Below are 14,079 nucleotides of genomic sequence, written 5' to 3'. Positions count from 1 at the left end.
ACTTCCTGTAGTATCCTGCTAACCTCAGGAAGGACCTGACTTGCTGTCTTGGTTACTGGGAGTGGTGTCATTTTGTATGTGGGTTAGCTTCTCCTCTTTCATGGCTATGTGTCGTTCATCCACCTTGTGTGCAACATCTCCCTCATCATGCTGTTGAATATTGCTGCTAATTTCACTAACCAGAACAACATCCTCTTAAACTGGTAAATCCATCTGGTGTCATAAAGACTGTCTTCTCTTTAGATCCTGCTTCCATTGGGATATGACAATATCCTTTACTTAGGTGGATCTTGGAAAAGAACTTGGCCCTGTCTAGATTTGCCATAATATCCTCTGGATTTCCCATAAATCAGAGTTGAACTTCATCACAAGGTTGAGCTTCCTGAAGTCTATGCAGAAACGGTTTAAGCTGTCCCTCTTCTTCACAGTTATGACTGACTTTGAAGACTCAATGATTCCAGCTTCTAATTACCATGACCTTATGCTTGATCAGGTGTTTCATCGCAGAGGGCATCTGGTAGGGCTTCACTTTGACAAATTTCATAGTCATAATCTTATGTTGCACAAGGTCTGTCTTGCTTGGTCTATCTGTGAAGACATATGCATACTGGCACAGTAGAACTTGTAGCTCTTTCTTTTGCTTGCCAGTCAGTTCTTCACTGGTATTTAGGTCTTTGTATATTTCATCTCCATCCAGTGGTCTTAGGTCTAGTAGGTCTTCATCTTTTACGACTAAGTCACTGTTTTCTGGTTCTGCATCTTTGACGGCTACACCTGCCATGCCCACTTGTGCCTCAATAGCGCTTGGAGATGCATGTCCCAGTCAAATGCTTTCTCTTGGCACATCTTCTTGAGCGTGCTCTTTAAGACTCCATCGACTCTTTCACAAAGGACATTACATCTGGGTTGTACAGGGTGGTAAAGAGTTACCTAGTGCTAATGAGTCTGCACACCTCTTGCATCACTTCTGGGTTAAACTGGGTTCCTCTGTCATTCAAGATTTCTTCAGGGAAGTGTACTCTGCAGAACACTTCCAGGAGGGTTTCTGCTATTCTCTTTGTCTCTGTCTTCGGCAGTGGTATGGCTTTCGGGTAACATATCACATAGTCGACTACTGTCAGCACATAACAGTTCCCTTTGTCAGATACAGGTGCTAGTCCTGATCAAGTTCACAGCTACTCTGCTGAATGCCTCCTCTCTGAGAGGCATCTCACCCACCGGCACTTTTGTCCTTTACCAGATGTCACCTGACCTGCAGAATTTGGTCATATTTCCAATGCCCCAGGCCAATGAAAGTTGTTGGTGATTCTGTCTGCTGTCTTCCTTGCTCCTAGATGTCCTCCCACAATTGATTGCGAGCCAGCTTCATCACTTGAGTCTGGTATTCTTTTGGTACTATAATCTGTTTAACTTCCCCAGTAAAACTGCCTTGATAGATCCGGTACAGCATCCCCTTTTGATCCTCTATTCTGTAAGTCATCTTCCCTTTGGTTTTATACTCCACTTTCTCCCTGGCACTGCCCCAAAGATTCTGCAGTGAAGGGTCTTTCTTCTGTGCTTCCTTCAATTACCATAGACCCACATTCGGGATGTAATTTTTCGAGACTTGAAATGGCTTGATATCTTGCTTGGTCTTCTTCTCTTCAGCTCTTGTGGTGACTGCAGAGGCCTCATCAGTCTCCTTTCTGTCTGGTTCCTCCAAATCTTTACTGACTGGTGTATTGCCAATCATCAATTCATAGCTTGGTGCCTTCATACACATAGCCTCAAGGCCTCCCACATAATATGGAGTGTCCACCTTTATTCTGGCTATGGGAAACTTTCTCACTGTTCTATCAGTCAGCACACATGGGTGTACCTTTCCAGTCATCCGGTCATCAGATGCTAGACTGGTTCTCACTGTTGCACCACTGCACCCAGTGTCTTGTAGAACTTTCACTTTCTTGTCCCTGACCTGCTGGCATGTTGTGGTTTGTTGGCACCTCTCGATGTTTGTCACATGCTCTGAGCACTACTGGTGCTTTTGATGCATTTACTAACTTGAGCTAACCATCAATCATGCACTGTTTGATCATGGTGATAACACTTCATTCTTTTGGTGATTATGATGATTTGTCTCCATTTTGTTTCTTGCCAGGGCTACCTTTGTAGGTAGCTCCAGCTGTTTTATGTTAAAATTTATTCTGCTGCTTGTTGATGAAAGACTTGCACTTTCTCGGAGTGTTTCCCATTTTATAACAAACATAGCATCTTGTTTGTTTTCTGTTGAGATTTCTGCTGTTGCTTGTTGGTGATAGATTCGCACTCACTTGCAATGTGCTCCATTTTATAACAAGACTTTTTGTCACCTTTGATGGCATCCTGCTCCTAGTCAGCCACTCCTGGTTTTGACTTTAACTGGTTATTCTTGGGCTTGTCAATCATACTCCCCCACATGGGCTTCCGTGTAGTGTTCTGCCAGCTTGATCATCTCATCAGTGTCTTTTGGTGCTCTCTCCTTAAGGAATAGTGACATGTCAGTTGAGCATGTGGTCATGAACTGTTTGTGTATTAGTAGATTATGCCAGTCCTTCAAAACTATTTTTACACTTGACTGTGTCAGTCCATCTTGTGAAGTATTGCCTTAGACGTGCCAAAAACTGAAATATAGTTTCTCCAGTGTCAGGTTTGATTCCTCTGAATTTTCAGCAAAAACTTTCCTCGGTAAGTTCATAGCATTTCAACAGAGCCACTTTTAATTTGTCAAAGCCTTTGGCAACTTCTGACATCATGCCTGCATACACTTGTACACTGTGTGATGAAACAGACTGCCCAGTTGCCTTTGTACCAGTTTTGACTTAGGACAAATCTTTCATATTGCTCTAGGAAAGCATCCATGTCATCTTTCTGTTCATCAGACTTGGGCAGCTTGGATCACTGGCCCTGACCCCATTGTCATTCTTGGGTCCTCTGTCTTTCTCTTAAGTGAGCTTTGCGATCTCAACCCATGTTCTTATTCTCTCTAATTCCAATCTCTCTTTCCTCTCATTTTCTTCTTTCTCTATTTGTAGCCTTATCCTCTCTTCTCTGCCTCTCTCCTCTGTTTATGCTCTTTTTTCTCTCTAGTTCTTCTTGTTGTTTAACAAACTCTTGTAGATCGCTGTCTTTGAGCCCAAGTTACTCACCTATCTTTATCAATGGACATGGTTATATAGTGTGGTTGTAATCTACAATAATTTTACCACCATGCATATATAGGCCTACTTCCACTGTCATTCACATCTTCTACCACCATTTACCACTGTATAATTCTGGCTGGCTTGCCACTGCCAGGTTTTATATGCACTGATTCTTTACAGTAGGTGTCTGTGATTTATTAGCAATAAATTTATTCAAAAAACAAACCACACACAGTCCACTTGCTTTAAAATAATATATTAAAACAAGTTAAACATATATACAAATGCTCGTTACACAGTTGATTACTAAAATTGAATCCAGAGCTTTGAATAGTTCTATTTTTCATCAAAAGTCCACACAGGCTTGTTCAGTTACTCTAGAACCAATTGACAGGACAAATTATTCTTCTCTACTCTGTTATCACAATACAATCAGTGATAAATTCACTTATGTTACCCCATTGGTTACCACAGTTATATCCAGACCTTTAAATAATTCTCTTTTACATCAAAAGTCCACAAAGTTGGTTCAGTTACTTTAGAATTCAATTGACAAGATGAATTATTCTTCTCTACTCTGTTATTACAATACAATCTGCAATTGTAACACTAAAAATTGCCACTGTACACTCTTTATAGCTAAGATTACAAACACAGTCTCGATCTGTATCTCACTAACTTTGTCTTACTTGAACTACATTTTGTACACATATTTATATACTGACAAGAGGCATAGACCTTTCTACACACTATGTGATAATAAGATGCAATAGTACTAAATTGAAACAATGATAAAACTTAGAAGTTTCTAGTAGCAGGATGCAATAATACAAGTGCCAAATCGCAATAATGAAACTATACAACACATGATTCATACACAGTTACATAAGCAAACCTGTGTTAAACTATTGCTTCTAAACATTACTAGATTTAATACTCATGTTAAACTTAAATAGCTGTGTGTATCTAACACCCTTTATTCTCCTGAAGAAGAATAGTCAACTATTCGAAAGCGCTTGAGTTTTGGGTCTCATTTGAAAAATTAACACTAATGATGTATTGTTTTTTCCTTTGTTTTACTTCTTGTAAAATTCATTTGCATTTATACCATATTTTCTCTTTACCATTAGGTTCCTTCTTCTCTAGCTATACCTAATCCTGTTTGTTTTTACTTTTCAATGCTGGGGCATGTATTGTTTTAGACATCTTTTTAAAAAGTGTCACTTTCATTTTCCTTACCTTCTGCACCATATTTTTCTAGGTTTATCATACTACTACTCGCCACATACATTGTTGGTTAAATTAAACCTTTTATGTATATTGCTTTTGGCATCCTTAAATTTACTTGATGATAATCTCCAACAAACATTTAGTATCTTCTCCATATTTTTCATCATTTTAAAAAAGAAAAGGTATTTTGTTATTTACATGAATTCTCTATTTAATTATATCCATTTAACTACTTTCCTTCTTTCCTATTTTTCTTATGAAATTTTTGTTGTTGTTGTTGTGTAATCACTGAACTTTGTGATCTAATTTATAACTCTATTTATACTCTTTCACTTTTTATAACTTGTAAAACCCACACTTTTTTGTAATACCAAATACATGCATCTGTCTTTTAGTTAAGTCTTACAGTGCCCCTCTGGTTTTTAGTATATAATGTCATGTTTTTCAGCCTGAAAGAATGATTTAAGATTATTACAGATAATTGTTTGCATTAAACATACTGATAGCTTTCTGGTAAAGGTGCCACAACATACACTTATTTTTGTGTTTGACTGTTTGAAATAAAGATTGTTCCACAATGTTCTGCACTGTATTGGGTGTCTTTCCTTGCTTCAAACCTAGTCAAGGTTAAGAGACTTTGAAATCATTCTGAAATAAATTTTCTGTCAATACCTCATGTTAATCTTTGGCAAATCAATGCACCTGAGAGTATTACAATATTATAATTAGATGTTTTAAATGTGTTACTTCATTCTAGATTAGAACTTAATTTGAGAAGAATATTAGTTACTCATGTTCATTATTCATGAGTATTAAGTGGTGAGCTTGGTGTTATTGTTGTTAAATAAATGGTAAAAAGTAAGGAAAGACAAGGACCAGGTTAATAACTGTTTTTAGAAAATTGAAACATAGATTTATCTCATTTAAGTAAAACTTTGACTAAATATATTTTATTAGGTAGTAAATAAAAGTATCTTTTTCATTATAGACAGATGATTTCTGTAAGATTTTATTTAAGGAAGATATGTTTTGAATTTTTGTTATGTGCATAATAGTCTGATCAATTTTTGCTAGACTTGTTATCACACCATTGACGGATCGCTGCTACCGTACCCTGGTGGGAGCATATCATCTTCACCTTAATGGTGCTCCTGAAGGTCCTGCAGGAACAGGAAAGACTGAAACAACTAAGGACTTGGCAAAAGCTTTGGCTGTTTTGTGCGTTGTATTTAACTGCTCTGATGGCTTAGACTACTTAGCAATGGGAAAAGTATGTACGTTTGTTGTATTAGTGGCTTTTTCTGTATGATTAGAGAGTCTGAAATCTTTAGTGGACATAGGAAATAATATTTATGATGTGCAGTGTGCATGTGTCACTTGATTCAAGAGCAGATATTCCCATCCAATATTAAAATAGATATATAATGTCTTTCTTGTTGACAAAATTATGTACTTGGTAGAAGTTTTGAGAATGAGACTTTATTGACTGACTTAATTCAAAAGAGGCATGTGTGTACAGGTACACTTGTAATGATTCTCCCAACACCAGATATTTTTTCCATCAAACATAGGTAAAGCTGGTTTTTAGTTTGCTCATAATGTTTGTTTTATGTAAGATTTTTGTTTAATTTTAATCTCACTAATTACTGATTAATAAGGTAATTGAACTCATGGTATATATATATATATGAAAATACCAATACACTTCTTTCATTGTACTTTTTGGGTTTCCATTTATAAATAGTTACAATTCAAACACTTGTAAAATACCTCTGTGTTTAATTTTGAAAGAATGTGAATATTTTGGTCATGGCTTCTCTAGGTGAACAAATTTATAGTGAATGATGAGAAGAATAGCTGCTTATCTGTCTCTCATACTGAGAAATAATTCAAAACATCAACAATTTACTTGATTGTTATGGTAAATCATATCTTATGTCAGCAAAGTGTGATCTGATGATCTGTAGATTGTGTGACATTACATCACAATATCATGGACTTCTCCCTTTCAGGGTTCCCACCTTTGTCTGTCCCTCTGCCCTGGAACTCTTCTTTTTCCAAGGACCTCTCTCTCCTTCTACCCTTACTGGATGGATTCATCTACTCCTCCAGTTGGTATGTTTCTCTCAGTATGTGGATACGTGGAGACTATTTCACATTTCTTTACACATGATTCATCACCTTTCTCATTCTCTTTCATCCCTTCTTTGAAGAATACCTGATAATTTTTTTTTCAGAGCCCTAGGTGGCAGTTGGAGTCTGTTCAGTAGAGTTGAGGTGAGCACATACTTTACAAAACCATAATATATAACTGATGTGCCCTCCTCCTGCAGCTGTGGTCTGTTTAGTAGAGTTGAGGTCAGCACATAAGGTACGGTCTGGGCATGCCCCAACCACACTACACATATTGACTCACCAACCATTTGTGTGCAAGTACTCAGACAGTCATGTTCTCATACCACCTGTCCCTGCAACACTTAGAGCTCATTTGCCTGTACCTCCTTACATTCTGGGCAAAGAGTATACCCTGGTCGAGATGAGATGTGGTCTCCCACAGGTGTGCCTCTATGGAGCCCCTGCCATCAGGTGTTACACTCCATGGGCTTCCATTTGGGCAGTTTCTGAAGAGAGCTCATCTAGGGAAAAATTTGCACTGGCTCCTCCACCAATTCATTGTGAAATTTTAGTTGAACCGTTTACAGAGGTGATTTATTTTCTCAGAAGTTAACATTTTCCTAATTTTAAAATATATTTCTGATGGATACTCAAGTCTGCACACATTTCTACCCCTCCTCCCCATGTACATGGAAGTTGTGTTGCCCCCCTATTGGTGTGGGCTTTTGTTGCATGAACACATCATCATGCACCAGTACAGTTCACATTAAATCATGTGGGAGTTGTCTCAAGACTAATGGTATGAAAGTTTCTCAGGCAGACGCACAAGGAAGATAGGTAATCTACGTGAAGAGCTGGATATCTGTCAGAAATACATTTTCAGGTAAGGAAAATGTTAACTTGGCTCCTTTCAACTAAACCTGAAGTTCCATTATATCTCATTATCGTTACACAATTTTCTATATTTATGATAATGTTATATCATCAAAAGTTTGTAGAGGAAATAGTTGGACTGGTAATGACAGGAACATCACTAGAATTTGAGTTATTCACTTAGTACTTATCATAATTTTTGTACACATGTATTAATGCTATAGCTAGAACTATTGTGTAACTGTTTATCATTTAGAATTTTAGTAATCTACTTTTTATTTATTAATGTTTTTAGATTTGTATTGTGCAGTTGTCTAGGTTTTAAATATTTACCTTATACTGATGTAGATTTTTAGTTATAATAATTTTGTGAATATGAGATGAAGCTGTTTTTGTCTAGTCACCCATATTTTCTATTATTCATTTAATGCTTGCTTCATTTACTAGTGCAATCTTGTAGTTAGAATGATGTCATAGAGAAGTAACTAATGTTGTGGAATTCTCTGTATATTCTTCCAGTTCTATCCTTTAATACTGATGCATAAGAGTTTCAATCAAAACATTTCACCCAAAAAAAACAGCTATTATCATTTACATGAAAATAACAAGTTTTTCTATAAAAAAAAAGGCAAGTAACACTTAAATGAAGCCTCTATTACTTTTTTCTGTACAAAATAGTTTCTTTTGTACAGTAATAAGTAGATATTATTTAAAGTAACTAAAACTTTGACTATGCAGTTAATTGTTCTAGAAGCTTCTTGTGGCTAACTCTGGTTTGACAAGTCTTTTTCTATATTTAAAATATTTCTAAATATCTAGTTTTGTTCCCACTAGTTTTTCAAAGGACTTGCTTCATCTGGAGCATGGGCTTGTTTTGATGAGTTCAATCGAATTGAGCTAGAAGTACTTTCAGTAGTTGCCCAACAGGTAAATATGTAGAGATTTTCTTTTAAACATTTATTGTCTTAAGGATTTTACTTAAAAAGAATTACATAACCTATAGTGAAGCTTTCTTCATTGAAACTTATTATCTAAACACACTTTAACATAGATAAATATATCAGAATGTTAGAATAATTTAATGTTCTGTATTTCTGATTTTTGCATATTTTGCTACTGGATGCAGTATTTTCTGGATTTATTTAAAAAGTAATAATATGTTTAATTACACATTAGATGTAGCTAAAAAAATAAGCAACTGGTAATATCTTTAAGAAAAGGTGATACTTCAGAAGTATTAGCTTTTTTTGGAGAAAAATAATGTTTCAAATACATTTTTAGTAAAAGCAATTTAGTAGTATTTGATATGCAGAAAATTGGGGCATGCTGAGTAAGTAGCTTATCAGTCATAAAGATGATTATTAGAACCATCTGATAATTATTCATAATCAGCCAGCTGTCAACAAGAGAAGACTAGGGAATGTTTCCTATTCATTTGAAGGCAGTTAAAAACAGTGCTGAAATACCAAACATATTTTTATGTGTGCAGATAATCCTGTTTCTGTTTGATTGTTTCATAGTTTAACCCCCAGCAAAACATGAAGAAAAATGTACACAATTTCTATACAAATAGTCATTGCCTCAAAGTTGCTTAACTTTCATTACATTTATAAAATTTTGAAATCCAAATTTCATTTACAATGATGCCTCCCTACTTCCAGAGCTGCCCATAAGGAAAATTGTGGCCTCTGTGAACTTTGTGTTTGGTGCTTCTATCCTGTAAAATTGACAAGAACTACTAATTGCAATGTTGATTTTGATGCCCCTTGGGTTGGGTTCCTTATGAGGGAGGGCATACATTGTCCACCCCAAGGCCAGTCCTTCCTAGATCCAAGAGAGCTGTAAGTAACAGTAAACCATATCTTACAATGATTGGTATTCGTCGTAAGTTCATAATCAATGACTGTTTACAAGTATAAACATCAAAAGGTGGGGTAGCCTAGCCCAACAACCCAAGGCTAGATCAAACAAGTACATTACTGTCTTTTCTCTTGATGTTGTTTTACAAATGAGAGATACATTAAATGAAACATAAAGATTTGCTATAACTTGATTTAACTGTAAAAACATATTACAGTTTACAGTCAGGACACAATACAACTCAAAAGCAATACTTTCATTCATTTAATGTACTGTTGAATTTAATTAGAGAATTGCCAGTGATAGTACTGAATTTCATCGTCATTTTTTCTTCAGTTATTGTTTATGTCTGTATTTCATGTCAATTTATCAACTGTGAGATTGGCTTAGGCTTAACAGTATGATAGGGCTTTATGTTATGTATGGAAATTAATGTAAGTGGGTCTTTGGATGGATTGTATAGCTTCTCAAAGATGGTCAGTGAAGGGATTTCATAATTATTGAATGAATAAAAAATACAATTGTCTGATTAATCATAATTGACCAATAACTATTTGCAACTTATTAATTGTTTAACTAGTTGCTTATTTTTGTTATTGACATATTCTTATTAATTTTGATAAAAGTTTAGAAGAAAACAACCTTTATACTCCAGACTTACAACACTAGAATCCGGGTTTTGATACCCATGGTGGGCAGAGCACTGATAGCCCATTGTGTAGCTTTGTGTTTAATTACAAACAAACAAAACCTTTCATATGCATGAATTCAAGTTTGAGTAAAAGCATTTAACTGAATAATGCTATAAATTTTTACAATAGCTAATTCCCATAAGCCTGTAATATTGACCCAGTGGCTTCTTAAGTAGGGATTTTTATATGGTTCTGTGTATTCGTCCCTACCTTGTTTCTGTACTTTTAGGCATTACCATCTCTACATCATCTTTATTTTTCAAATTTTTTTATTACTTGTTTTCCCTCTTTTTTTTAAACAATCAAGATTTATGAATGCTAGTCACTATGAAGACAGCAGTTTTAGCCTGGCATGATCAGTTGTCTTGATGGACATCATGTGTTGATTTGCCATCTAAACATTGCTAAAAAAGTTTTCGTTAATAACATACCGGTCTATTATACCCCTTTATTTTCACGCCATTTCAGAAGATGTGACTACTCTCCTACAATCATACTGCACCACCTATATTAGCACAGACAGCTCCCTCTACTATGCTAGCATAATTTTTAATTTCTCGATTAGTATTACAGTGTATAGATGTGTGTTTACTTCACTCCATGTGCATGCTTTTTTGTGTTGTTTACATTTCAGTTCTTCACCAGTTTAAACTTTAGTGTTTGCTTTTGTATTTTAGTTTGTTTTTCAAAGTATTCTTCCATAATTTGAATTCTAATTTGAAATATAAATTCAAATTTTATGGTGGCAGATGACAAAATTCCCACCAATATTAAGGACAGTAATGTCACTAGTTCCCAGCAAGGTAGGTTGACGATATCTACCAAGGAAGTTCAAGCCTTAATTTGCAGGGAGTTGGATACTTTTGCTCGGCAGTCAATTCTTTCTACCTTTCCCTCAGGAAGAACTTATTCAGGGTGAAGATAATTTGGACTCTGTTTTTCTGGCCCTGGCTTTTTTTTATTAGTTACATAATGCTGACAGTTAGGAGAGTTTGCAGACCTTGCCATTCATACACCTTATTGATCAGGTATGTCAAATTTTAAATGTCTCACCCTTAGTCGTTGATTCCTCACCTACCTTGTTGGATGAAGAACCTCTTTCTGATTATTATGTTTTCCTCCTGCTCAATGTTTTACTGATCAATTGCTGTCAGGTGCAGGTATGTCCACCCCCACCCCAATTGATGAACCAATATTCTTTGGCTTACCAGTAAGCCTCGAATCCCTTTTTCGATTCCCAGTATATGGATACTCTCCTCCTGTGGAACTCAAATCTGGGAGCTTTGATCCACTTTTATCAATCTCAGTTTTCTAGGATTTGTCTTGCCCTGACCACCCTTTTGTATCGCTTGTTGTCTCAAGCATTTTGCCAGTCACCTGATCAATTTTCTGATGAATTCAGGTCCCATTTCTGTGGGGAATGGTGTTTTGGGGCCTTCCTGATTCTTTGGAGTCTAGGATTGATGTGGCAAGGAAACATTCCTCCTTGTCCTTCCTGGCATCTCGTTTGTTCCGTCTAGCTATTCTTGCCCAATTTTCACCAATTTGAGTACACCATGCCCCTTTTTCCTCTCCCCATATCTTACCCAGACATTCCAGTTCTTATCCTCGTTTTTTCACGTTCATTACTCAAGATCACTCCTTCAACAACTGGGAAATCTTTTTCTTCTCCCTGTCCCTTACCCAGGCATTCTCATCTTTACCCTCGTTTTTCCCATTCTTTTTCCTCCATGTCACTCCTGCAACAACTGGGATCAGATGTATTCCATCCAGACGTCACCAAACTCCATCTTCATGCATGGCTTTTGTCTGGTCCCTTGCCTCAGCTCAGGGACTCACTCTTTTTATAGTGTCTTTCCTTACCCATCCCATTTGGCATTCCTCATTGTCCATGTACCAGCAACATTGGTCTACCTTCAGCTGGTAGTCCTTTCACCATGGCTTTCGTCATTCTGTTCCTCATCTGTCTCAATTCCTTACCTGGTTGTTTGACTAGAGTTTGTCCATGTCAAGGGTTGTTAGATATCAGGCTGCTCTGTCAAACACATTCTGTTTCTCACAATTCCATACAGCTTTTGCCTCCCCAATTATTTCCCTCCTTTTCCATTCATTTTGTCTTGTTCATTCTCTACATCCTTTTGTTCTTTGAGTTTAGAATCTCAATGTTGTTCTTCATGCCCTGTCTAGTTCTTCCTTTGAACCCATTGCTACGTGCTCCTTGTACCATCTTTCTCGTAAGATCTATTTCCTTCTCCTCCTAGCATGTGGTTGTTGTATTTATGCCATTAATGTTTCCCATATCCTTCATCATTCCTTGTACGTTATCCTTTATTCAGATCAGGCCTTCCTTCCTAAGATAGCTGCTGCCCGTGAAGGTTACTTTTCCTTTTCTCCCTTTTCCTTACCATCTATTTCCCACCTGTATTCATGTTTGGATCTCGATCATCTTCTCTGTCCTATGCATTCCCTCCATTGTTATGTGTCTCATACTGCCTCCTTTTATGGCTCACAATCCTGCATATTTATTCCCTGGAATCCCTCTGTTTCCTGGGGCCTATCTTCTGTTACTTTTACTGGCTGGGTTCAGCAACTCATAAAGCTACTGTATTCTGACTCATTCATGGAATGTTGCCAGCTGCACAATGTCTCATCTCACCAAATTCATCACTTAATTATGTCCTTAGCTGCTCAAATCCATCAACCTTTCAAAGAGATCATTCAAATGGGTATGTGGATGATTACTAATACTTCTGTAGCACACTATCTGCATGATTTGGCTTTGTCTTCCTCCTGTGGTGATTATCCACACATCTGTTTGCTGGGGTAAGTTGACCTGTTATTATTTTGTATCTTTTTCAGTTGATATACATCATAATTCAGGATCCCACCTAGTGGCAGGTGTGTTGCCTGGTCAGGTATGCTGGATATTAGATCTTTGCACTAAATTTGTATATTTCTGAATGCCTACTATAGAGATGGGGTGTTTCTGTAACACCACTGGATGCTTTTCTGGTAGTATGTATATATATATATATATATATCAAACTTTTGTTATCAATGTATTCTATATAAAGGCCCATCACTCATGGACTTTATGAGTAAAGTATTGTGATTCTTACAATGTGGATCTTTCTGCATTCCAAAATATGGAATTACAGACACACACTGCACAGTCTCCAGTGTGTTGTTCTTCTGAACTCCCCAACACGTATTCTCTCCTCCCCTTTTTTTTCTTCTAGTGGAGCATGGGAATCCTTACCACTCCAGTTCCCAGTTGCTAAAGTGGTGGACCATGGAGGTTGTACAATGAAAGAAATGAAACTCATAAGTACCCACTCAGCAAGAATAGGCAATAACATACTGTTCTAGATCCAAGGCACTTTCCCCAGATGTTTTGACCAGGCTGACTGCATTTTGATCATAATATATTAGGTCGTCAAGAAATTAATGTCGCGTTTTGGAACACTTTCATTAACCATCTCCCCAAAAAAATTCTTCATATTTAATAGTTAAATAAATTGCCTAAATGTCACGTTAGTTAGCCTATATAATGTGTAAAGTTTATTATACTCTAATCCCTTATAGTGATGGCACAATATGAGACACACACACACACATTTGGCGTGTAATGCTGTTTGAATACAAGAAGGAAAACAATGCCTCTGTAGCCACAAAGAATATCAAAGAAGTTTATGAAACTGTTTTGAACGTTCATAAGTGTCAACAATGGTTCAGCAAATTTCATTCTGGTGACTTTAGCCTTAAAAACTGTGATGGCAGGGGCTGATATGTTGGAATTGATACTGATGCTCTGAAGACACTTGTTGAGTGACCCATGACAACACATTCGTGAAATGGTTCTCAAATTGCATGTCTCTCATGAAACAATATGTAAATATTTTAGGAATATGGGAAAACTCCATAAAGAAGGTGTTTGGGTGCCTCACGAATTCTCCAATGATCATCGTTTCCAACGTGTGAATGTTGCTTCGTCTCTTCTGGCATGTAATGCAAGTGAACCATTTTTGGACAGAATTGTCACTGGTGATGAAAAATGGATTCTCTATGTGAATATTAAATGCCAAAAACAATGGCTCAGTCCTAGACCAAAACCACTTCCGACCCCAAAACCTAGACTCCATCTGCAGAGA

At 36.7% G+C, this 14,079-nt stretch overlaps 1 protein-coding gene across 1 annotated transcript in view; it reads left to right on the top strand.

Moving 5' to 3' along the window:
• The window catches only part of LOC106461591 (dynein heavy chain 7, axonemal-like), a 239,815-nt gene that overhangs the window by 68,090 nt on the left and 157,646 nt on the right, over positions 1-14,079 (top strand). Inside the window, exons 18-19 of the mRNA XM_022388600.1 lie at positions 5,463-5,658; positions 8,211-8,303. Of these exons, the coding sequence (XP_022244308.1) occupies positions 5,463-5,658; positions 8,211-8,303 (289 nt within the window). The remainder of the gene's footprint in view (positions 1-5,462; positions 5,659-8,210; positions 8,304-14,079) is intronic.

Source organism: Limulus polyphemus, unplaced genomic scaffold (genome assembly GCF_000517525.1).
Source record: "Limulus polyphemus unplaced genomic scaffold, Limulus_polyphemus-2.1.2 Scaffold994, whole genome shotgun sequence".
NCBI lineage: Eukaryota > Metazoa > Arthropoda > Merostomata > Xiphosura > Limulidae > Limulus > Limulus polyphemus.
The sequence above is the reverse complement of the archived record's forward strand: the minus strand, read 5'-3'. Positions and strand labels throughout refer to the sequence as shown.